Below are 23,832 nucleotides of genomic sequence, written 5' to 3'. Positions count from 1 at the left end.
CTAGGCCTCGCGCGGCCCCGCCCAGCCGCCTCCGCGGGCAGAGTCGGGAGGCCGCCGCCGCCGAGGCCCGGGCTGCGGGAAGGCCTGGCGGAGGGCGCGGGGAGGCCGCGCGGCGGGAGAGGGAGGAGGCCCCGCGCCGAGGAGGGTTAGTCGGTCCCTGCGGCGGGGCGGATCTCCCAGATTGCGGCAGGAATCGAAAAGATCTCTTGGGGGTCTGCGGCCTGGGGGAGGGGTGGGCGGGACCCCTTGTTTATTTTCGTGGGAGTCTGGTAAGATCCGGGGATCCCTGGTCTCAAGGGGAAGCTATTGGAGGGATTTAGGGGGGGGGGGTCCCCTGGCCTGCGTGTGAGGGGGTCTGGACTATGAGGGAGATTGTTGGAGGAATGGGGAGGTGGGGGTTCCTGGCCTACCTGTGAGGGAGATTGTTGGAGGGACATCCTGGACTGTTAGGGACATTGTTGGAGGAATTTGGGGAGGAGGGTCCTGGCCTACCTGTCAGAGAGATTGGGGGAGGAATTGGGGGGGGTCCCCCTGGCCTCCCTGTGAGGGAGATTGTTGGAGGGATTCGAGGGGCGTCCTGAACTGTTAGGGACATTGTTGGAGGAATGGAGGGATGGGGGTCCTGGCCTACCTGTGAGGGAGATTGTTGGATGGATTGAGGGGGTCTGGACTATGAGGGAGATTGTTGGAGGAATGGGGAGGTGGGGGTTCCTGGCCTACCTGTGAGGGAGATTGTTGGAGGGACATCCTGGACTGTTAGGGACATTGTTGGAGGAATTTGGGGAGGAGGGTCCTGGCCTACCTGTCAGAGAGATTGGGGGAGGAATTGGGGGGGGTCCCCCTGGCCTCCCTGTGAGGGAGATTGTTGGAGGGATTCGAGGGGCGTCCTGAACTGTTAGGGACATTGTTGGAGGAATGGAGGGATGGGGGTCCTGGCCTACCTGTGAGGGAGATTGTGGGAGGAATCGGGGGTCCCTGGCCTGCCTGTGAGGAAGATTGTTGGATGGATTGAGGGGGTCTGGACTATGAGGGAGATTGTTGGAGGAATGGGGAGGTGGGGGTTCCTGGCCTACCTGTGAGGGAGATTGTTGGAGGGACATCCTGGACTGTTAGGGACATTGTTGGAGGAATTTGGGGAGGAGGGTCCTGGCCTACCTGTCAGAGAGATTGGGGGAGGAATTGGGGGGGTCCCCCTGGCCTCCCTGTGAGGGAGATTGTTGGAGGGATTCGAGGGGCGTCCTGAACTGTTAGGGACATTGTTGGAGGAATGGAGGGATGGGGGTCCTGGCCTACCTGTGAGGGAGATTGTGGGAGGAATCGGGGGTCCCTGGCCTGCCTGTGAGGAAGATTGTTGGATGGATTGAGGGGGTCTGGACTATGAGGGAGATTGTTGGAGGAATGGGGAGGTGGGGGTTCCTGGCCTACCTGTGAGGGAGATTGTTGGAGGGACATCCTGGACTGTTAGGGACATTGTTGGAGGAATTTGGGGAGGAGGGTCCTGGCCTACCTGTCAGAGAGATTGGGGGAGGAATTGGGGGGGTCCCCCTGGCCTCCCTGTGAGGGAGATTGTTGGAGGGATTCGAGGGGCGTCCTGAACTGTTAGGGACATTGTTGGAGGAATGGAGGGATGGGGGTCCTGGCCTACCTGTGAGGGAGATTGTGGGAGGAATCGGGGGTCCCTGGCCTGCCTGTGAGGAAGATTGTTGGATGGATTGAGGGGGTCTGGACTATGAGGGAGATTGTTGGAGGAATGGGGAGGTGGGGGTTCCTGGCCTACCTGTGAGGGAGATTGTTGGAGGGACATCCTGGACTGTTAGGGACATTGTTGGAGGAATTTGGGGAGGAGGGTCCTGGCCTACCTGTCAGAGAGATTGGGGGAGGAATTGGGGGGGGTCCCCCTGGCCTCCCTGTGAGGGAGATTGTTGGAGGGATTCGAGGGGCGTCCTGAACTGTTAGGGACATTGTTGGAGGAATGGAGGGGTGGGGGTCCTGGCCTACCTGTGAGGGAGATTGTGGGAGGAATCGGGGGTCCCTAGCCTGCCTGTCAGGGACATTGTTGGGGGGGTCCTTGAACCTATAAGGACATTTGTTGGAGGAATATGGGGTGCTCCCATATGCAGGAGACTGGTAAGAGTCCAAGGCGGGGGGGGAGTCCCTTTTCAGGTTATAGGAGAGATTGTTGTGGCAGCTGGTGAAGGAAGAATCCCTTTATACACAGAGCGCAAAGTGGGGATCTCATCCTGGCAAGGTGGGGAACTCTGATTTTTGAGGAATCTGCAGAAGAGAAAGATCACTCAATGAGATGTGTGCTCCTCGATTTGCAAATCATCTTATGTTGGGGGTTTGGTGGGATTTCTTGATGTGTGCTTGGGCTTTGCTGGCAAGTTTGGTGAATCAGTTGGGAGAGATTGCAGGTGGTGGGAGGTCTGAACCTGGATGCAGGATCTCTCGTTTGACCTGAGAACAGATCTCTGATTTTGGGAGCTCTACCTTGGCAGGGCACAAAGGACTTCTGATCTGCAGGAAGCAGATCTAATTAGAATTAGGCGGGGGCAGCCTAGTCTGTCCTACAGATTATTAGTTACGGTTGACATGTGGCCATAATCGTTTGAGAAGCGGAGGAGGAAGGACTCTCTGACCTGCAGTGGAAGCAGTGTTTTACTGATTTTAGGAGGTGGGCAGAAGCTAATTGTTAGGCTCTGATCTGAGGTGGACAAATTCTTGTTCTTTGAATACAGGAGCTGGTGGTTTTAGGATCAGGGAGAAGAGCGAGTTCATATCCAGAAATCCGCTTAGCACCCAAAGATGCCTCCTGTGGGATGCTCCTTGCCTCTGGATCCGTCATGGTGCTAGCCCGCACGGGGATCTCTTTGATCATTAGTTACCTGCCATGGCCTTGAGAGGTCTGTGGCTCATCAGCCATGAACAAGATGCACGTGGAAATGTGCTGTTTTCCAGGTAATTTTCTTGGCTTCTAAGATTGGGATCCCTATGGCTAGTCCTCCTCCCTTCCCTCTTTCCATTGTGAAGCAGAATTCCCTGTATAAGTTGCAGCCGGTGAGTTCCACCATTGCAGCCAGTGAGGACCACAGTTCAATATGGCCATTTTGTGTTACTGTGTCAATGCAAAATTTAATTTATTCACTTATACTCACCTTTTCCCCAATGGAGACCCAAGCGACTTAAATATTGTTGGTTGTTGTGGGTTTTCCGGGCTGTATTGCCGTGGTCTTGGCATTGTAGTTCCTGACGTTCCTGACGTTAAATATTGTTTTCCTCTCCTCTGTTTTATCCTCACAGCAACCCTGTGAGGTAGGTTAGGTTAAGAGTTTTTGACAGGCCCAAGATCACCCAGCAAGCCTCTGTGGCAAAATGGGGGTTCAAGCCCAGGTCTCCCAGATCTTAGTTAAACACTCTAGCCATTACACCACCTGATTGTCGGCACCACAGTGCTCAACATTGTTTCACTTGGCGGCGGAGGTGCCCTAGAAGTCTGTGGATAACTCCCTGCCAAGGATAGATTGGCAGCCTTAAGCCCAGTATTGTCCTCCCCTGGACTAAGGAACCCTTGCCAACAACACATTGTTGTAACTACAGGCCACAAATATGAAGAGTGAAGGCCTACATTCTACATCAATGTCCCCCAGGCTTCGGTTAGCTGGGGCACGTACTTTAGCCTGAATAAAATTCGGACCATTCTTTGCCCTTGCGCCTGAATGTAGAAGAGTAAGGATTGCCTGCTGTAAGGAGAGTCCACCTCATGTTTCACTGTGAGTCAGTGTCCTGAAAGTGCTGCCTGATTGGAAGGGGGTGTGGACAGAACAATTACTCGTGCAGAGATGCAGCCTCCAGGTGCCATGTGGGAATTTCTGCTGTCTCTAAAGTGATCGCATGGTGCATCAGAGGGAAGGCCAGAACAGTCAATCTTGCAGGGGGGCGGGGGTTGACAGTTGCTTTTAACGAATTAATTGCACTATACTGTTTGGGAATTACTGGCCTAAAGTGGGTATAGGCTGTCACCTGGCTTCTGCAGGCACCTTGATTTGCACGATCTCTTTTCCATGCAGACACCATTTAAAATGGCTTCCACATTGTGCTTTTACTACAGCTACTAAAGATATGCAGCCACAGTGTTACACTTCTGTATCACACAGAGTACTTGTTGCCCCCTTTTTCTAGTGAATGCACCGTCTCCGTTGCTCTCATGTGAATGCTAGAGGGTTGAAGCATGAAGCAGAAAAGGGCATAAATCTGTATACAACCTCCAATGGAGATTATTGAAGTACAGCAGTAATTGTAGTCTGCATTGTAGTCTGAGGAACACTTCAGCCATCCTTCAGCCAAAAAGGGAATTAGAGAGACGACAAATAAACCCCTTCCACCATGCCAGGTTCAAACACCAATTCCGCATCATGCCAATTATCCCCTTTTGTTCATTCCTACTGTACTTTAAAGTGACACTGTCAACTTGACATTTGGGAATGAAATTAATTTTGAAAAAAAATCTAGCTTCTGACAGTGGAGTCTTTTAAAAATAATTACTGTGCAACGTGGTAGTTAAATCCGTTTGTAAAAAAAAATTACGGTTTTTCTGCTCTCCTGTTGATATTACAAGGGCTTGTTTTTCCCTCCTCCCTCCAAATACAAGGAAAATTAATTGCAGGATTGTGCTGGGAGAGAAGCAGCTGACTGTCAGTAAACCAATCGAAGAAAACAAGCTCAGTGTTACAGAAATGGAGGGGTGGGCTCCTCGGTGAGGGGCAGAAATCATTTACGAGCCTTACTGGTAACTGGAGGCTCAAACTTTCCCAGGATATGAGTTGTGTCCTTACTGGGATTGAAAGAAACAAGTGGGGATCAGAATTCCCTTAGTATTTGTAAACATCATAATATGAATGGCTTGAAGGAAAAGCCCATGGAGTAGTACAAGCATAAAGGACTATAGATTATCATAGAATCATAGAGTTGGAAGGGGCCATACAGACCATCTAGTCCAACCCCCTGCCCAGTGCAGGATCAGCCTAAAGCATCTCTGACAAAGATTCATCCAGCCTCTTCTTGAAAACTGCCAGTGAAAGGGAGCTCACCACCTCCCTAGGCAGCTGATTCCACTTTTGAACTACTCTGACCGTGAAAAGGTTTTTCCTAATATCCAGTCGGTACCTTTGTGCATGTAGTTTTAGCCCATTGCTTTGCGTCCTACCCTCTGCTGCCAACTGGAACAGCTCCCTGCCCTCCTCCAAATGACAGCCTTTCAAATATTTAAAGAGAACAATCATGTCCCCCCTCAACCTCCTCTTCTCCAAACTAAACATTCCCAAGGCCCTCAGCCTTTCCTCATAGGGCTCAGTCTCCAGACCCCTGATCATCCTCGTCGCTCTCCTCTGCACCCTCTCGATTTTGTCCACATCCTTTTTGAAGTGAGGCCTCCAGAACTGCACACAATACTCCAGGTGTGGCCTGACCAAGGCAGTATAGAGAGGGGCTATGACCTCCTGCGATTTCGATGCTATGGCATCGGTAGGGGAAAAAATCTGTGGTGGTCTAGGAGCCAGGTCGTTCAGTGAGAAGATGGAAGTTCACCACCATGGCTGAAGCCTTCCAAAGTTCATGCCAAAATAAAATCTCTCTTTTTTCCCCAAAACACGACGACAATTAATTTTATGGAACATAAGCCTACTTTATACTCCTAGGAATCCCCAATCTTGTTGAGCCTGCATGCATGCTTGGAATGTTAAGAATAGGATGACTGCTATGGGGAGACACAAGCAACAGCAAAATGGCTGCCATGGGAGCTGGAACCAATCCCACAATGTTGGGAGGTTCCAAGCCAAGCATCCTTCTTTAAGCTCCCTGCAGACACGAAAGAGATGCCCCCTAGGCTCTTCTGAAGTGCTTCCTGTTACTGTGAGGTGGAAGAAGGCCAGGGTGGACTCTTTGCTTTGGGAAAGAAGAAAATGCGCACCGGGAAACACACTGGCACCCATGGGTGCCGAGTTGGGGATCACTGTCATAGATTGACAGGACTGGCACTCTGCTTTGTGTGGTTGATGAAAGATGTGCCCTTCTCCGGCACTCTTCTCCAACGCACAACTTTGTGTGTGTGAGACAGGCACATTCTGTACAGAGACCTATATGCAACATGCCATGATTCAAACAGAACTGAAAAACTGGACAGATCAGTCCGTTGTGTCTCTGCAGAGAGCACCTGCCTCACATGCACCAACATGGGAGTCAACCCCTACATGAACTGGAGTTGGCAGCCTGGTGAATGCACGAACCAGGCTTTCGTGTTGACCAAGCGTTGTCCAGTTTAATTCCGTCACTGTTTTGGAAAATGACAGAAAAGAGTAGAACGACCGTCCTCGATGGTTTGAGGCAAGTTCTGTGCAGGCTGTAGTGCCATTCGACACAATAAACTTGAGCAATGGGGTGTTAACGTTGCTGCTGTGTTTCTGCTTCCATGCTTCAGGCGTTACCCCACGGTTGAAAAGCGAGCGAAATGCTTCAACGGAGCGAGCTACGTAGCCGTGCCAGAGGACGGCCCTTTCCTGAAGGCGTTGCTCTTCGAACTGAGGCTGACGGGTGAAGAGCACAATTTTGTAGAGCGTCAAGACGGCTGTGCCCGAATCAACAAGACATCTGTTTACGGGCTTCAGACCGAGCACGGAGATCTCTGGCCTGTTGTGGCCTTCCAAAAAAGCGGGCTGATTTATGCTGGCATCCCACTGATTGAGCAGTCCTTGAACCCGCGCCCTGCTCTCATCAGCAACAGTGGGATCTCTCAGGCCTTTGCTCTTTTGTCCGGGATGCTAGCCTTCATGAACTCTAGCCCGAAAAGCGAAGCAGAGAGGAACGCCAAAGTTGCTCAGCTCCCAAACTTGCTCATGCAGGCCTGTCCGCTTGGCACCCTGCTAGAATCAAACTTGAACGGCTCGTGGTTGGAAAGCAGTCCTGTCGTTCCAAGCAGCCACCCTCAGAAACTGCCGGCCTGGAGAACCTGCACGTACAAGGGAAAGCCTCAAGTTAATATCTGTGTCGTTGAAAAAGTCAAGTCTGTGCAGTACAACAAAAGGGACGTGGCGGACATGTGGCAGGTTTACGGAGCTGTAAGTTGCAAGGTGAGACGATTTCCAGCACAAATCTCTCTAACCTATTTGACACATGAATGCACCTGGAAAAGCAGAAATTCAGCTCATTTTTTATCTTGGTGCCCGAGGAAGCTGAACTTAATATTTTTAACGCTTCAGCATACCCCAAAGAAGATACCACTTTTTTTTTCAGATTTGTGAACTAGACCAGAATAAGAATCTTGCATACCTTGCTTCTAGTTTTGCTGGCTTAAAGAAGAGTTCAGAGGTGCTGCCACTAACATTTATCTTGTCTTTCAGTACACAGCATACTATCTAAGATGTCATTTATCAGCTCAGTAACCGTATAGGTTAGGCTGATTTGCGTATTGTTCTTGTTGTTTGTTACTGATATCCAAGGCAGATTACACAGAGCAAGTGAAAATGCAATATAATACAGCTGGGCCATTCGCTGAGCAGAGTACAATAATAAACCACAGTTAGGACATTCAGTGAAAGAGACACAATATGGGGTGGTACCAGAAAATTCGAAAACAACCAAGAGTTAAGGAATTTTAGCTATGGATTGGCTTGATGTCTGATTAGACAAACCAAGGTTTACAGTCAGTTGGTAGACCAGGATTGTGGTTTCAGTTTGTGTGCGTTGCCCCCGGGGTTTGGGTAACTGTGGTTTGATATGATGCCTGAGATGACAAATCGTAACTGGCATGAGGTTGTATCCCACTGCTCTGCTCAACTAAGGACATCGCCTTCCTGTGATGGGTCACTGGATCCATTCCAGCATGTATAGTTTATCCCCAGAAAGACTGCTTTGCCTGTCTTGCGTTCTCTGTGGTGACCTGAGGAGGTCAGGAAGGCCCCCACTTTTCGGTCATTCCACGAACTAAGTAAATCAGAAGGGCATTTCCATAAAGGCGGCGTGTACGAATATACGTGCTGTCAAGTTGCAGCTGACTTACGGCGACCCCAGAGTCTGTCTTGGTGATCTCCCATCCAAGTACTAACCCTGACGAGATTGGGCTGCACCGTGCTGTCTTCCCTCCCGTGAAGGCAATACGGCTATATTATAACAACATGGTTCAGGAAGGCACTTTGATAAAAGGAACAGGACTGTGAACACGGTACAGGAGACATTATTGTAATGCCCACGGCAAGTGTCCACTTCCCAAGCTTTTGATCTATTCATCCGCCAGATCTTGACCTGCCGATCATCAGCCCCTGAGACTATGAGAGAGATGGTGGGGTGGAAAGCGGCCCAGTTCACTCCGCGATCATGTCCCTCCAGGACATGCTTCACTACTGCATCGGTTGTGCCAAAAAGGCTTACTCCCGTGATCCCCCGAACGTCAGACTCCACAGCTCCAGGAGAGAGATTCTTCTTCCTCAGGCCAGAAATATCCCAAACGCGCACAGTCTAAACTGGCGGAGGAAGAAGAATCTCTCTCCTGGAGCTGTGGAGTCAGACGTTCGGGGGATATATATTATATATTATGCACTCGGGATAATATATATTATCTGCTTGCTGTGTGTATGATTCGCCTCTCCTGCATTGTCTTCTATTTACACAATCCCAATTTCTTCATTGTTTAGTGTATCATGTCTAATAGCGTTTGCTTTGTTTCAAATGTCCGTAATCCTACTCCAATTGCACCCTGACCTGGATAGCCCAGGGCGAACCCAATCTTGTCAAATTTTGGAAGCTAAGCAGGGTTGGCTTTGGTTAGTAATTTGATGGGAGACCTCCAACAAAGACTAGGGTTGCAGAGGCAGACAATGGCAAACCACTCCTGTTAGTCGTCTCCTGCCATGAAAACCCCGCCAGTGGCTATTGTCCGTCAGCAGTGACTTGAGGGCTTTCTCCACCACCATCGTTCCAATTGCATTGCTTATTGGAGATCACATGCTATTGAGTTCATTGACTTGTACTGCATAATCCTCCTTGAGTCACAGTGAGAAAGGTGGACTAAAATAAAAAGTAAACATTCTGATGTAGTAAATTAGTTTTGCCATTTTAGCAGTAGCCCCATCCTTTTTCATTAATTGGGAGAGGTGTATTGTCGAAGGCTTTCACGGCCAGAGAACGATGGTTGTTGTGGGTTTTCCGGGCTGTATTGCCGTGGTCTTGGCATTGTAGTTCCTGACGTTTCGCCAGCAGCTGTGGCTGGCATCTTCAGAGGTGTAGCACCAAAAGACAGAGATCTCTCAGTGATTGGGAGAGGCTTTAAGCTTCACCACCGGCAAGCAGTTGATCCTCGTTACAGTTCCAGTACCGTGTGGATCACAGAAAGCCAGCTACATCTCAGACCTAGTTGCTTCTTGGTTATCAGCTGTCTTAGCACAACTGAAGTCACAGAGAGGTCAGAGGATGGCACATCATGCAGGACACCACTAGAGCTGTGCCAGTCTGTTCTAACTCCTGTGGAGTCAAGGAAGGTCTAAGGATATTTTGAATTTCTCTCTCTCTCTCTCTCTCTCTCTCTCTCTCTCTCTCTCTCTCTCTCTCTCTCTCTCTCTCTCTCTCTCTCTCTCTCTCTCCTCTCTCTCTCTCTGCTTGGAAGTGTGACATAGAAGGTGCTGCTCCCAACGTGTCAATCAGCTTGAACCTCCCTGCCAACGGCTCTCCACTCCAGGATATCTTGGTCCACCCTTGTGTCACCTCCCTTGACGCGGCCGTCCTCACGAGCAGTAGCGTTGATGCGATGGACGACTCGGCTTTCAGCGGACCGTACAAGTTCCCTCTAACACCGCCTCCGGACCTGTTCAATCTGTGCTATTATACTTCCCAGGTAAGACCGGCAATCTGCAATCTTTGAGGTTTTCTTGGGCCAGACTCTCGCTTAGCCTAAGATACCCCACAGGCAGGTTGTGAAAATAAAATGAAGCAGTGGAGAACTGTGGAAAACAGGACCTATTTAAAAATTAATCAGTTGTTGCCCTGATCTTAGAAGCTAAGCAGGGTTGGCTTTGGTTAGTAATTGGATCGGAGGCCCCCAGTGAAGATCAGGGTTGCAGAGGCAGGCAGTGTCAAAGTACCTTGGTTGGTCTCTTGCCTTGGAAACCTGTTGAGGGGCCACCGTAAGTCAGCTACGACTTGATGGCACTTCCCACCACCATTAGTCAATTGCCAATGAATATAATTTTTGATCCTTTGGATCCAGCACTCAAAAGGTTTTATTACTCATACCACACTGCCTTGATGGAAGCATCCACCCGCGAAGGCCCGACTTCCTCCCATTTCATGCAAGCCACATTAGTTATGCACAAAACAATGCCACGGTAAATTTATTATATTGATTGCAAAATGGCAGAGGAGGTCTCAGATAAAGTTCTGCCTCTTAAGCTCAGACGGACTGCCAACACTTGAGGGCCAGTTTAGTGGTTAAGAGTGGCGGGACTCTAATCTGGAGAACCGGGTTTGATTCGCCACTCCTCCGTTTGAAGCCAGCTGGGTGACCTTGGGTCAGTCACAGCTCTTCCAGAGGTCTCTCAGCCCCTCCCACCTCACAGGGTGTTTGTTTGTTGTGGGGATAATAATAGCATCCTTTGTAAACCGTTGTGAGTGGGTGTTAAGTTGTCCTGAAGGGCGGTATTATGTTGCTATTGTGACCAGTAAGTGTAGTAGATGCAACATGGTGTAGAGGCTATAGTATAGTAGGATCTGGGAGACTCGGGTTCGAATCCCCACTCTGCCATGGAAGCTTGCTAGGTGACCTTGGGCCAGTCACATCCTCCCAGCCTAATCCACCTCATAGGGTTGTAGCAAACTGGAGAAAAAAATTATCTAAGCTGTTTTGGGTCCCCATCAGGGAGAAAGGCAGGGTATAAATGAAGTAAATAAATAAACCGAGAGCCTGCACAGTGCTTCTGGTTTCTCCCCCCCCCCCCCCCAGACACACACACTGGAAGGAAAGAACGGTCCTCAATTGGGGAGGAGGAGAGAGTCTTTGCAAGGACTTGTGCCCATCAGGCAGCTGGCAGGACGTGGAGCAGATGATAAAAGAGGATCGCCAGGGAGGCCAAGGAACAAACCCCTAGCAACTAGACCTGATATGGAAGGAGAGTCATTGAAGGGGACTGAAAGGGAGAGAGCTCCAACATGTTTATCAAGTTGTGAGAACTGTAGAGAAGCAAAAGGAAGAACTGCTGTCAGAACGATGAGTTGCCTCCGTAAGCATGCTTGCCTCGAAACACCAAACGCTTATGGAGCTTTGCATCGCTACCCACTTTTCCGATATGGGAGGCGAGTTGGCTACCGTACTTTTCAGTATAATATTCTGGCCTCTTACTCAGAAGGACTGATCATGGCCACAGCTCTGAAGTTCTCCAAAGAAGATGCGTAGGAGCTTGTGACCCTTCTGCTCATTACGTGCTTTGAATGTGGTGTGTGGCGAGCTCTTGGCCTCCATCCGAGAAACATTTGCAGCACCCCGCTGGTCAGCGGTTTAGAGAATCTTGCTTGCAAATGAGTGATTAATTCCTGTTTTCTATCAGAATTAAGCACTTTTTGTCTAATTATCTTACCGTTTAGCAATCAAACAGCGTATATCTGACATCTGGAAGCTGTCGTCCCATTTTTATCCTTTTATTTTGGAATCTGTACCCCACGGTACACCACCAATGAAACCTTAGAGCAGCTTGCAGCTTACAAAAAAAAGGGAGCAACGATCAATCAGACATATCACAAATAACCATCTTAAGAGAGAAACATAAACAATGCCATCTTTCTTTTGCCTCCTTCCCGAAGGTGCCTGTTCCACCTATTTTAGGATCTTACCAGCTGAAAGAGGAAGAATCGCAGTGGAAGATAACCGTCCACCTGAAGCTTCATGAGAGTGTGAAAAATGCTTTTGAATACTGTGAGGCCCGCATTCCCTTTTTCAATAGGTAAGGAAACAAAAAATCCTTTCTTAGAAGTGCAGTTTCAGGAATCAGAGAGGCAAGGCTGGTTTCCTCCCCCGGGTATAAGTAAAAGTTCTCTCTGAGGGGTTTGCACAGCGGTTGGGGGATGGAATGAGGAGGTGGGAGACAGAAAAGCCCCTGGAAGAGAACTGTCTTCCCGATACACCTCTCTGCTGCTAATCCCCAGTTACCTTCCAGAGCTGGAAAATGCAAGAGGCGAAGGGAAAACTGGATGCTGGTGTTTTGTGGGGGGGCAATCAGAGGGGGGGGGCTTCTAGTGCCCCTTCCCCACTGGCAGACCTCCTGAGGACACCTGGGTTTTTGGCCACTGTATGACACAGAGTGTCGGACTGGATGGGCCATTGGCCTGATCCAACATGGCTTCTCTTACGTTCTTATGCTAGTCGAACCCTTATTGGCCCCATGTTGGACATTGTTTGCCTTCCAACCTTTCCCACCGCAACTGGTCCCTCTATAAACATCCTCCTTCCCTTAGGAGACTTTGGGCACCATGAAGTATCTGATTTAACCACAGTAAAGTAAAAAAAGTGCACAAACCTGGCTTGTATTGGGTTTACACACATTCCCAGCTTCTCCCTCTCCCCCCTACTTCATGCTCAAGAGTGGCGATGAAGGAATGGTGTTGTAAGACTCTGGTTATCCGGGATGTAGCAATGCAGACATGTGGTTTAACCAGTAATGAGGAGCAGAAAATTTTGTCCAATGGGAAATTTTCCAATGCTATATTTTCCCGTGCAGTCAGTCTTGCTAGACAGGCTAAGTGTAGGAGAGGAAGTATGGATGAACCTTAGCACTTGCACACAGTTCAGGCTTGTGCGTGCGGTATTTGCCATCTTTTGCTAACATTATTTAAGTTTTTCTAATGTTATTTAAATATTTAAATCACTTAGGTTTTGATGACAATGTAAATATTGAAATCAGGAAATTTTCTGACTCCCGTTTTCTGGAAAATCCACGTCTCTCAGTTAGCTTTTCCCCGGTAGACCAACTCCTCCTGCATTTCTTTGTCACATATAAATGGGGTTATTCTTAAAGTGTCATTCCTTTATTGAGGTCCAAGTTGAGGAGTGGGCGGGGAGGCATTTATGCAAACCCAGAGCAAGCTAAGTTTGTGCACATTTTTATTTAACCAAAGTTAAATTGAGTATCTCAATGCAACCTTTGTATACCAGAACGTGTTGTTCACAGAGTCCTCTTCTGGCCCTGCCTGCTTCTGTGGTTCAGCTTTTTCTTACCTGCCTGTTTTTGTCCCACAAGTATTCCAAGAAACCCAAGGAAGCATCCATGGGATTGGATCCCATAGATCTGTTATACTAGCAGAAGGTGCCTTTTTGCAACAGATCAAGCCTTCCCGAAAAGCTGCTTCTGCCGGAGAAGAGCGCTTCCACAAGCCGAACGGATCTCTGGGTTTCCCCACCTCCGTTGTCCTGGCTTACCAGTCCTGTTCCCTGCCCCTCCCCTCTTCACTTGCCGGCCTCACCCAGATTGCTGTTGGAGGACTGACCCCAGGCTACCTCTCTGGCCAATGCTGTCGCGCTGCCCTTTATTACACTGGGTACATTGATCAACCTGATTTGTAATGTGGGCCCGTTTGTGTGTTAACCTTGATGCACCCTTTGTGCACCGTTCTAAAGCAGGGATCTTCATGGGAAGAGTTGGTTGTTTACTACCATACATCGAACTGGGCAACTGGTGGTCCAGTATGCTGGATCAGAGTCTTTTACAGTTTGCCAACCCAACTATGATCCAGCGATAAACAGCTGTTACTGGCCTCCGGCCCCAGGGAGGCCCGTTTAGCGTTGACCAGAGCCAGGGCCTTCTCGGTCATGGCTCCACCCTGGTGGAACGCTCTGTCTAAAGAGATCAGGGCCCAGCCAGACTTGCTATCCTTCCGCTGGGCCTGTAAGACAGCTGTTCCGCCAGGCATGTGGTTGACGCCCTGGGCCTGATAGCCATGCCCCCTACAAAGGGTATCTACCACCTAGCCTTTGCCATATATCCTTGGAGGTGGTTGGGTGGTGGCTGCCGGAGAAGTCTGCTGCTATATGTCTTTTTAAAATCTGCTGCTGAATTGTTTGTTTGTGCGTTTTTAAATATTTAAGGAGTTTTATTGGTTTTTAAAAGGTACCTGTATTTTATATTATTGTATAAATTGTAATCCACCCTGAGCCTGCTGATGCGGGAGGGCAGATTATAGATCAAATAAAATAAATAAATAAATATGATGGGACGAAGCTCACTCACCTGTCTGTAGCATCCACTAGCATTGCTCTCAAAAGGTACTCGGCTGTTTTACTACTGATGAGTGGCCAAGGGTCTTTCTCTCAACATCCACCACTCATTGGCAGCGGACAGTGAATTTGCACAATACACCTTGCATGAGCTGTTGATTATCCCGTCCGTTATTTACCGAGGCATCTGCTGCCCTTAACTCCCATCCCTTGTCCTTTCTTTCTTGTTGACAGAGGCCCTATTGCACACTTGGAGTACAAGATCACCTATGGCCAACTCGAGGTGTCGAAGGAGAAAAGCTTGCTGGTTTGGGTCATCGGTAAGAGGAAGCTGAGTTTTTCTAAGCCAGAGGAGGGAAGTTTGTGGAGCGTGTTTGGAGGTAAAGAGCCAGCGCAGCTATCCATGCTGGCAGCGCTGATGTTTACTGTCAGGCCCCAGTGAGAATTCCTGAATGGCCTTCCTCCCGTTCTTGGTGGGCTTTGTCAGGACTTTTCTTGTTCACCTCGTGTGGAGGCCAAGTGGGTGAATGATGAGCCGGGGATTCACTGGTCTTCATCTCAGCTGCAAATTCGGACCTCCTTTCTGTCATGTGGGACAATGATATTGGCCTTGCTTACAGAGACAAAATAGTAAAGAGTCCAGTAGCACCTTTAAGACTAACCAACTTTACTGTAGCATAAGCTTTCGAGAACCACAGCTCTCTTTGTCAGATGCATCGTCAGAGAGCTGTGATTCTCGAAAGCTTATGCTACAATAAAGTTGGTTAGTCTTAAAGGTGCTACTGGACTCTTTACTATTTTGCAACTACAGACTAACACGGCTAATTCCTCTGGATCCTACAGAGACTATGAGCTGAGCAAGCCACAGTTCAGACCTCAACAGGAACAAGAGGGCTGCATCAGACAACAGTGAATATGAGAGGAAAATACTGGAACTGATCTGATATGATTTTTACATCATCAGCTCTTTTCAAGTGTATCTTTGCAACCAGGAGACAAAAAATGAGGGGGAAATAAAACTGTTCTCCTTTGAAGGAATTGCAAAAGGAAGAAATCTTACAAAGAGCTGAAGAAGCTTGAAACTTACAGACTTCACTTACGTTCCAGCTTTCTTACAGAGGAAACATGTCAGGGCCGTCTTCAGACTAAAAGTCGCCTTCTGTAGTGCTGGCGGATACTTCCTTGTTGATTCTTGATTCAGCTGTGAAACCAGTAGATAGTCGAAGGCAAATCGCAGTTCCATCAGTCTCTGTCCCTGATCTGCAATATAGGGGTAGCAATACTGGCTTCCCATGCAGGAATAAAGATTGTCTTTGAAGTATTTGGAATGCTTTCAAATGTTATATAAATTTAAATAGGTTTTTGGTACCACATTGCTCTATTACTTTTGCTGTTCCTTGCGCTGTGGTCAAAATAACAAACGACTCCTCTTGTGGCACTTGAAAAACTAACAGATGGGTTGTGATGCAACCTTTCAGCTGCGTGAAGTGGTACATTCAGTTGGCAGAGATGTACATACGCAAATCTGCAAACAGAAGTGGGGGGGGCTTATCACAAGGAGAGGCTGGAAAGTCCAGTTTCCCGGAGTGAAGTGTGCGACATCGTGTTGCAGAGCACAGGTGAAAACAAAAGCCATACAAAAAACTCAACCATTTATTCAGAGGCAGTGTGAACCACTCCCAAATGTGGATAAATTTGCAGAATTGGATTAATCTAAATAGTGTACAGAGGAACAGTTAGCCTCTCAAGTCCCTCTTTACTCTGATATTATCAGATCCATTTATAAATTCCAGTTCAGCGTCTTCTTCGAGTCTCTTTAAGGTGCCTTAAGACTCTTCGGCTACTTGAACTGTAACCGACAAACACAGCAACCCTTCTGGAATTCAGGCTGTAGAACACCTCCAGTAGTCTGCACAGAGTAAAGGCCAAACCAGATGAGCTGGTGGCAGTACAGTGGGTCAGATCCAGACTAAAGTGGCAGTCTTCACCGATTTCCTCCTTCCAGCTGTAGACCCCACTGATGGCATTCCTCGAGGCATTTCATGGAAATCAGTGGCCTGCTGTTGGGGGGGGCGAGCAGGAAAATTCCATTCTTCCATTGGAAAATGTAGTCCGGATCCAACCCATTGTGTTTCAGTGTGCTCCACAGCAACGTGGAAAGTTTTTTGGGGGTGGGGGGGGTGGGGAGGGAGTCCGTTTTAGAGCAAATGGGGCAAATAGATGAGGAATAGTTAACCATCTCCACAGTCTGTCCACATGACTGTTTTTCCCCCAGCCAGGCTCCTAATTTCAATAGTGAGCCTAAAGTGGGGAAAATACGACCGAAGGGATCAGGCTGCAGATTCGTCGCCCGTGCATCCCATGCGCTTTTTACAGTAGACTATTTGTGGGTTTAAATGCACACGCCCTCTGTGCCTGCAGGTGCCTTGGCCTTTACGGTAGGAGAAGGGCTACATAAACAACCTTGTAGCGGGCTGCTAAATCCAGCTAAAAATTTTGCTTTCTTTTTAACTCTTTAAAGGGCAGAAATTTCCCAGATCCTTGGAGATTTCCCTGACTGGAACGGTCGCTTTTGGTCCTGTGACTCAGCAGCATCCAGTCGACCCTGTGTGCACGGGAAGCACAGCCTACGTCAAAGTAAGCGGCTGTCTGTATGAAGAGTGAGGGAAGCTCACAAATTGTGCCCGGGCTGGCGGGAGCGGAGTGGCATTGCATCCCCAAAGGATAGCTGGCTCCGGCTTTCCTTCAGAAGGTCTTTCAGTCTAGAGAGCAATGGGTATTAGGGAACCAGAGGAAGTAGGACACTGGAGGGATAATATTCCTTCCTATTTTCTTACCATCTGAAGCGAATTTTGGTACCTGTTGCAAGACAACCAGCAGGGGTGCTGAGGTGTCAGGAAGGGAAATGAGAACTCCCGCCAGCTCTGTTGATTCGGGGGCACTGTACTAGGCCATCTTATTGAGCAGTCACATGGTTGCTTTTATTCATTTAGATGGGTGTTTATTATATCACATCATTTGGACATTTGCATCCCACTATATAAAAGCCGAGCTGTGTTCCTGACGACTTACTTTTTGTCCTGGCGCAGGCATGCTGCGCCACAACAAAAAGTGAGATGATGGCGGCAGGCCTCTAAGGGCCTGTGGAGCCAGCAGGGAGGCGCAGCAACCCCCCCCCCCCAGCAGCCTTCTCACTACCTCCACGACGGCTGCTCCGTGGCCCTCAGAGGCCTGCCTGCAGAGCCATCAGGGAGGTGCAGCACAGGGGCTCCCTCCCCACGCGACCTTCCTGCCACCTCCACCGGCTGCAGGGCCTTGTGAGGGCCGCACTGGCATGGCCCTCCCGCTGCCCCGCTGCTAGAGCCCGTTGCATTTTACAACAGCCTCTGTTGCTAGTATAATAATAATAGCAACAACAACTATGCTGATACACCGCTCTTTTAGACAGATCCGTGCCCCACTCAGAGCAGGGAACAAAGTCAGTGTTGTTGTTATCCCCACAATACATCTGGAGCGCTGGGGCTAGAAGGAGTGGCTGACCCAAGGCCACCTACTGAGCTCATGGCAGTTGTGGGGTTCGAACCAGCAGAGTGCTGGTTCCCAGCCCAACCGCTTAACCACTGTTCTACAGCAGCCTTCGCACAAGAGTTCTGGGTGGATCCCAGCAGCAGCAGCAAAGGTCACAACAGGAGCTGGCAGTGGGGGTCTCTTCCCCAGCAACTTACTGTTTTATCAGAAGTCCTCTTTGGGGGTCGGGGGGCCCTCACGGGACAGGGCGCTGCAGCCGCAAGGGGGAATCAGGTGGGGGCTGGGCTGTCAAGACACTTGACCAATTCTGCTTCAAGTTCACATTGGCATCTCCCTGAGAATTCACGTGGTTGCAGATTGCTGACTTTCAGAACAGCAACAGAGCAAATGGGCTTTCCAAGCCTGCCGGAGAAGGACCCCCCCCCCCCCGCCACAGCCCTACGTGACCTTCCAAGCTGCCCCTGAGTCGCGTATTCTGGCTTGCCAGGTGCCTGACACCCTCCAGGCTTTTGCAGTCCCACACAGGGAGCAAAAAGAACCCCCAAAGCTCCCAGTGGTCCACCGTACAGGGCCCATTCATCTGGATGGATCAGCAGTTGTGCAGGCCTGCCCTGCCAGGAGGACTGGTACGTCTTCCTGGCCATTATCTACTAGAAAACAGTGGGCAGAAGACCAAACTTTAAATTGTACAGAAATGGAGGTGGGGCGGGGGAGGGTTGCCCTGTTTCCATTGCTGCCGTAGTGGCCTGCCTTCAGCATGCCTGAATCGTCAGCATTTTTCCTCACAGTGGAAACGGATGTCCGTTCGTTGATTATACTGTTTCCTGCTTGGTTGTCTTTAGCTTTATTTCAGGATACTGGATTTCACGCTGACCGGATGCTACACGGACCAGCGTTCCATCCGGGTCCTTGCTGCAGGCAAACCAAAGATCAGTGCAGGTTTGTGTAGGTTTATCTTGCTTGGAAAAATAGAAAAGAGCAAGAGACCAGTAGCATCCATAAGACTAACAGAGTTTGTGGTAAGGTATGAGCTTTCGTGAGCCACAGCTCACTTCTTCAGATACGTGAAGAATCTCACAAAAGCTCATACGCTACCTCAAATTTTGTTAGCCTTTTAGGTGCTACTGGACTCTTGGTGTTTTCTACTGTTACAGACAAACACAGCTACCCATCTTGAAAAAATAGAACAGCGTGCTTAGGGAGCCCCAGAATGAATAGACATTCCTGCCATGGAATATAGGTTTTAGCAGTGTTACAATGATAGTGATCTCATCAAGAGCAAGAGTTCGGTACCGATTTCATAGATGTGCTTCTGTACTTTCTTCACAAACATAGAGCTAAGCTACGAGAGATGAATTACACAAGGAAGAGCGTGTGAAGGGAGTTGCAGTGTTAGCCAGGAAGCTGAGTTTTAAAAGAGATCGGAAGGCAGATTTCTGACAGATAACTGTATAATGGAGAAATTATATAATTAAAATAGAATGAGTATAAGTAAGGTGGAAAGAAATATATAGTAACATATAGAAGATAAGTTAAATTGATTGACTTATACTGAAGGTATAATGTGTTTACAGCAGTATTTAGAAATGTGCAGATTATGGGTCAAATTGATTGATCATTTTTGGTAGACAGCTGTATAATGGAGAAACTATATAATTAAAATAGTATGAAGATAAGATATGTAGAAGGAAGTAAAGAGTAACATATAGAGTATAAGTTAAATTGATTGACTTATATTGAATGTATACAATGTTTATAGAAGTATTTGGAGCTAGGTAGAATGAGGGACAAATTGTTTGTCCCATAAGGAAGACGAGATTAGAAGGAGTAAGACAGAGTACAGAGTATTAAAATTAGACAAATGATTTATTATTAAAGAATACATGCCAGAAATGTAATATTTAGTTGATATAGATAAGCTTAGAAGAGAGTGAAAGTATATGTATAATAGATAAAATAAGTTTGAAATGAGTAGGGGAAAAATGGACAAGGGGTTGGAAAACTGTTGGAAGTCAACAAAAGGGAGGGGGAAAGGGAATGGTTAGAACAGGAATATTGAAAGGAAATTGATTGTATTGATTATATTGATTTCTAATCCAATAAAAAATTTAAAAAAAGAGAGAGATCGGAAGGCTTTGTCAATTTCCCCTCTCTACAGAGCCAGGGAGATGCTGCTCAGAAGGTTTATTTCCTCTTCGCCTCCTAGAAGGGGAGGTGAAACTGACAGAGGCTTGGGGAGGCAAAGAGGAAATTAACAAACCCTCTGAGCAGCCATCTCCCTGGCTCTGTAGAAAGGGGAAATTGACAAAGTCTTCGGATCTCTTTTAAAACTCAGCTTCCTGACTAACATTGCAACTTCCTTCACGTGCTCCTCCTCGTGTAATTCATCTCTCGTAGCTTGGCTCATAGAAAGCTGCTGAGTCAGACTGCTCCTCCATCTGGCCTAGTGTTGTCTACTCTGACTGGCAGCAGATCTCCAGTGTGTTGGGCGGAGAAAAGTCCCAGCAGGGTCTACCTGAGATCCCTTTATCTTGTGATGCTAGGCATGGGGAGGGAATTTAAGTATTTAAAAGTCAGAGATCCGCCTATTTTTAAGACAGATTTTAAGTTTTGGATTTTTTAATATTTCAAGCTGCAGGGTTCTGTCTGTGGGAGGGGGGACTTGGCTCAGTGGAACAGCCTCTGTTTTGCATGCAGAAGGTCCATGGTTCAATCCCCAACATTGCCAGTTAAAAGGATCAGGTAGTAGGTGATGGGAGAGACCTCTGTCTTCAGATTCTGGAGAGCCACAGCCAGCCTGAATAGATAATATTAACCTTGATGGACCAAGGATCTGATTCGGTATAAAGCACCTTCATGTGGTCTGATTCGGTATAAAGTGGCTTCATGCGGTCTGATTCGGTATAAAGCTGCTTCGTGTGGTCTGATTCGGTATAAAGCGGCTTCGTGTGATCTGATTCGGTATAAAGCGGCTTCATGTGTATGCGTTCGTGTGGGGATTGGATGTGGGGCTCTCTGCATGCACAGCAAGTGCTCCACCACTGAGCTGTGGCAGAGAGTCAAGAACAGGTTTATGTTTATAGGACTGAGGCCTGAGACAGCATACTACTTGCTGGTCACTTGCAGTAAATGTTCTGAATGGGCTGTGTGGGATTTTTCTTCCCAGAAGAAACTAAAGTGGTGCCTGAAACAGACACAATTGGAGAAAGAGGAAAGATTTATAAGTGCCACTAGAAACAAAATGTCTACTGGAAATGTATTGTCGAAGGCTTTCACGGCCGGAGAACGATGGTTGTTGTGGGTTTTCCGGGCTGTATTGCCGTGGTCTTGACATTGTAGTTCCTGACGTTTCGCCAGCAGCTGTGGCTGGCATCTTCAGAGGTGTAGCACCAAAAGATAGAGATAGATAGAGACTGTGACACTGAGAGATCTCTATCTTTTGGTGCTACACCTCTGAAGATGCCAGCCACAGCTGCTGGCGAAACGTCAGGAACTACAATGCCAAGACCACGGCAATACAGCCCGGAAAACCCACAACAACCATTGTCTACTGGAAATTCTCTAAAGTTCCCTGGGATTTAGGAGAACATCTGCAGCCCCCCTAGATCACGTTTATCAATTCGGGTTCCTGCCCGTTGGCCAGTTCATCCCCCTCAGCTCCTCTGCACTGCCTGTTCTGATATACACTGCCACCTTTTTGCCCTAATTTCAGACTACTTAACCTGGTATGGGGCATGTATGTACCCACAGACACACACACACATGTGCAATTACTCCGCCAAGCTGCAGATTGTGCTTATTACACTGGATGTAGTTTATTAGATCTTGCACATACAAGCTGTGTTCATTTAATTTATCGGCATTCTGTTTGGACTGAACCATGCAGAGCCGATCTTGGCTTTCTGGACTCCAAAACTGTAGGGAAGGTTTTATGTTATCAGCAGAAGCACATGGCAAAGCTTTTCCTGGACTGCCCTACTTCAGTCTGCAGGGGGCAGTGTGAGCCAATTTGTTGTAGTGATTAAGAGCACAGGACTCTGATCTGGGCTGATTCCGCACACGTTGGATAATGCACTTTCAATGCACTTTATCAATCGTCTGGAAGTGGATTTTTTGTTCCGCACACAAAAAAATCCGTTCCAAATGATCTATAAAGAGGATTGGAAGTGCATTATCCAACGTATGTGGAATCACTCCTGCCGGGTTTGATTCCCCATTCCTCCACTTGAAGCCAGCTGGGTGACCTTGGGTCAGTCACAGCTCTCTCAGAGCTCTCTCAAGCTTCACCTACCTCACAGGCTGATTGTCGTGAGGATAATAATGACACACTTTGTAAATCACTCTGAGTGGGTGTTAAGTTGTCCTGAAGGGAGGTATATAAATGGAATTTTGTTGTTGTTATATATTTGTGTTCTCTTCCGTAAAACTGGTCACTTACAGAAGAATTTCAGGTTCGAGAGAGAAATTCAGCTGAGCTTTCTCTCTGTCAGTTTTCTGTGCACATGGAGTGGGTGGGTCCCTTTGAGGGAACATGGTGTGACTTCGCCCCGCTGCTGCCCAGAGTGGTCCAGTCCAGGACAAGCAGTACCACGTGATTCTGCTAATCATGCAAACTGGCCCATACGGGGGGAGGAGGCCTCATTCCTTTTCCATTGGAGGAGGAGAGTACATAAGCACAGCTTTCGTGCAGTGGGGAACCGCAGTATTCAAGAGTGTGATACATAATCCTGTTGTTCTTTGTTAATGCAACAACCTGCTACACGTGTGGAAAACCACCAACATGCCCAAGAGTATCCAAGGGCCAGGGTAATGCAGGGCTGGCCAGCTTCCAGCCAGACCCACAGTTGTTTGTGGTAGGAATAAAGGCTGCAGGCTTCTATCTCCTAACTAGAGCTGTTTCATTGCCATCAGCCATTGTAGCCACTGCCGGGTTTGCTGATGCTCAGCCACAAAAGGTCTGGAGTCGAAGTATCGCCCAGTTTGGTCATCCACCAAAATCCAGTGTATCATTTTCCCAGTGTTCGACAGTGACAAAAATTAATATATTCAGCAGAAGCCTTGCACTGAGAGCTAAACTACAAGAGACGAATTACACGAGGACGTTCACGTGAAGGAAGTTGCAACGTTATTCCAGGAAGCCGAGTTTTAAAAGCCAGATCGGAAGGCTTTGCCAATTTCCTGTCTCTACAGAGCCAGCAAAGATGGCTCTTGAGAGGGTTTGCTAATTTCCTCTTTGCCTCCCAGTTTCACTTCCCCTTCTAGGAGACAAAGAGGAAATAAACCCTCTGAGGAGCAATCTTTTCAACTCTGTAGAGAGGGGAAATTGAAACATTCTTGTGTAATTCATCTCTTGTACTTTAGCTCTGAGAGCATCACATTTGTTTATGGAGGGAGGAATTTTCAGAGGTTATTAAGTCTGTTCTCTGTTACTGTTCTCAGAATCTAGGTTTATTTTAAGATGCTGCCTTTCAGCTTGTTTTTTGTTCGCCTGTCTTTTCCTTTTAGCCCGAGAAGTGCTTTCTTCTGATTACTACATCTGGAATTCCAAAGCCCCGGCACCTGTTGTGTATAGAACTTTGCTTTTCTAATTTTCCCTCCGTTTTGTACCAGAAAAGAAAAATAAATTTGCAGAAATATTTTAACCTGTGTATTTATTATTTAAAGCTTTCACGGGGAGTGGGGGGCACGAGGCAGGGATTACTTAAATTTCAATCAAATAATTTATGTTAAATGTTTTGAGTGGTTCCTCCCACCCCAGTTTTCTTCTGTTTTGAATCACATTATCTACTTGCCATGATCCAGCCTCTCTCTCTTGCCAAGCCCTCCATTAAAGAGACAGGAATAAAATACTGTGATTATAACAGACTGTATCCTGCCACTACACTCTGCCAAGAGTGGTCTCTTTCTGCAGTTTAAGGAAACTTACTCTGGGCCAAGACGCTTTTCCGCAAAGCTCTCTAGGCCAGCAGAAAAGATTGCCCCTTAGCGGGTTGTTAAGCTACAGCAGCTTCTATTAAATTTCTTTATAAATTTCATTTTATTTACATTATTTATAGTCCACC

General features: G+C 47.9%; 1 protein-coding gene across 1 annotated transcript; it reads left to right on the top strand.

Annotated features, from left to right (window-relative positions):
• The first annotated feature begins 58 nt into the window (after positions 1-58).
• AP5M1 (adaptor related protein complex 5 subunit mu 1) lies at positions 59-23,412 on the top strand. The gene is made up of 9 exons (XM_054972932.1): positions 59-145; positions 2,739-2,958; positions 6,473-7,121; positions 9,650-9,877; positions 11,836-11,975; positions 14,477-14,562; positions 16,764-16,879; positions 18,613-18,709; positions 23,276-23,412. The coding sequence occupies exons 2-9, from the start codon at positions 2,891-2,893 to the stop codon at positions 23,356-23,358; spliced, it is 1,467 nt and encodes a 488-aa protein (XP_054828907.1). The 5' UTR covers positions 59-145; positions 2,739-2,890; the 3' UTR covers positions 23,359-23,412.
• Positions 23,413-23,832: the final 420 nt, after the last annotated feature.

This window comes from Eublepharis macularius, chromosome 2, assembly GCF_028583425.1.
Source record: "Eublepharis macularius isolate TG4126 chromosome 2, MPM_Emac_v1.0, whole genome shotgun sequence".
NCBI lineage: Eukaryota > Metazoa > Chordata > Lepidosauria > Squamata > Eublepharidae > Eublepharis > Eublepharis macularius.
Note: the sequence above shows the minus strand (reverse complement) of the source record. Positions and strands in the feature narration are given on the sequence as shown.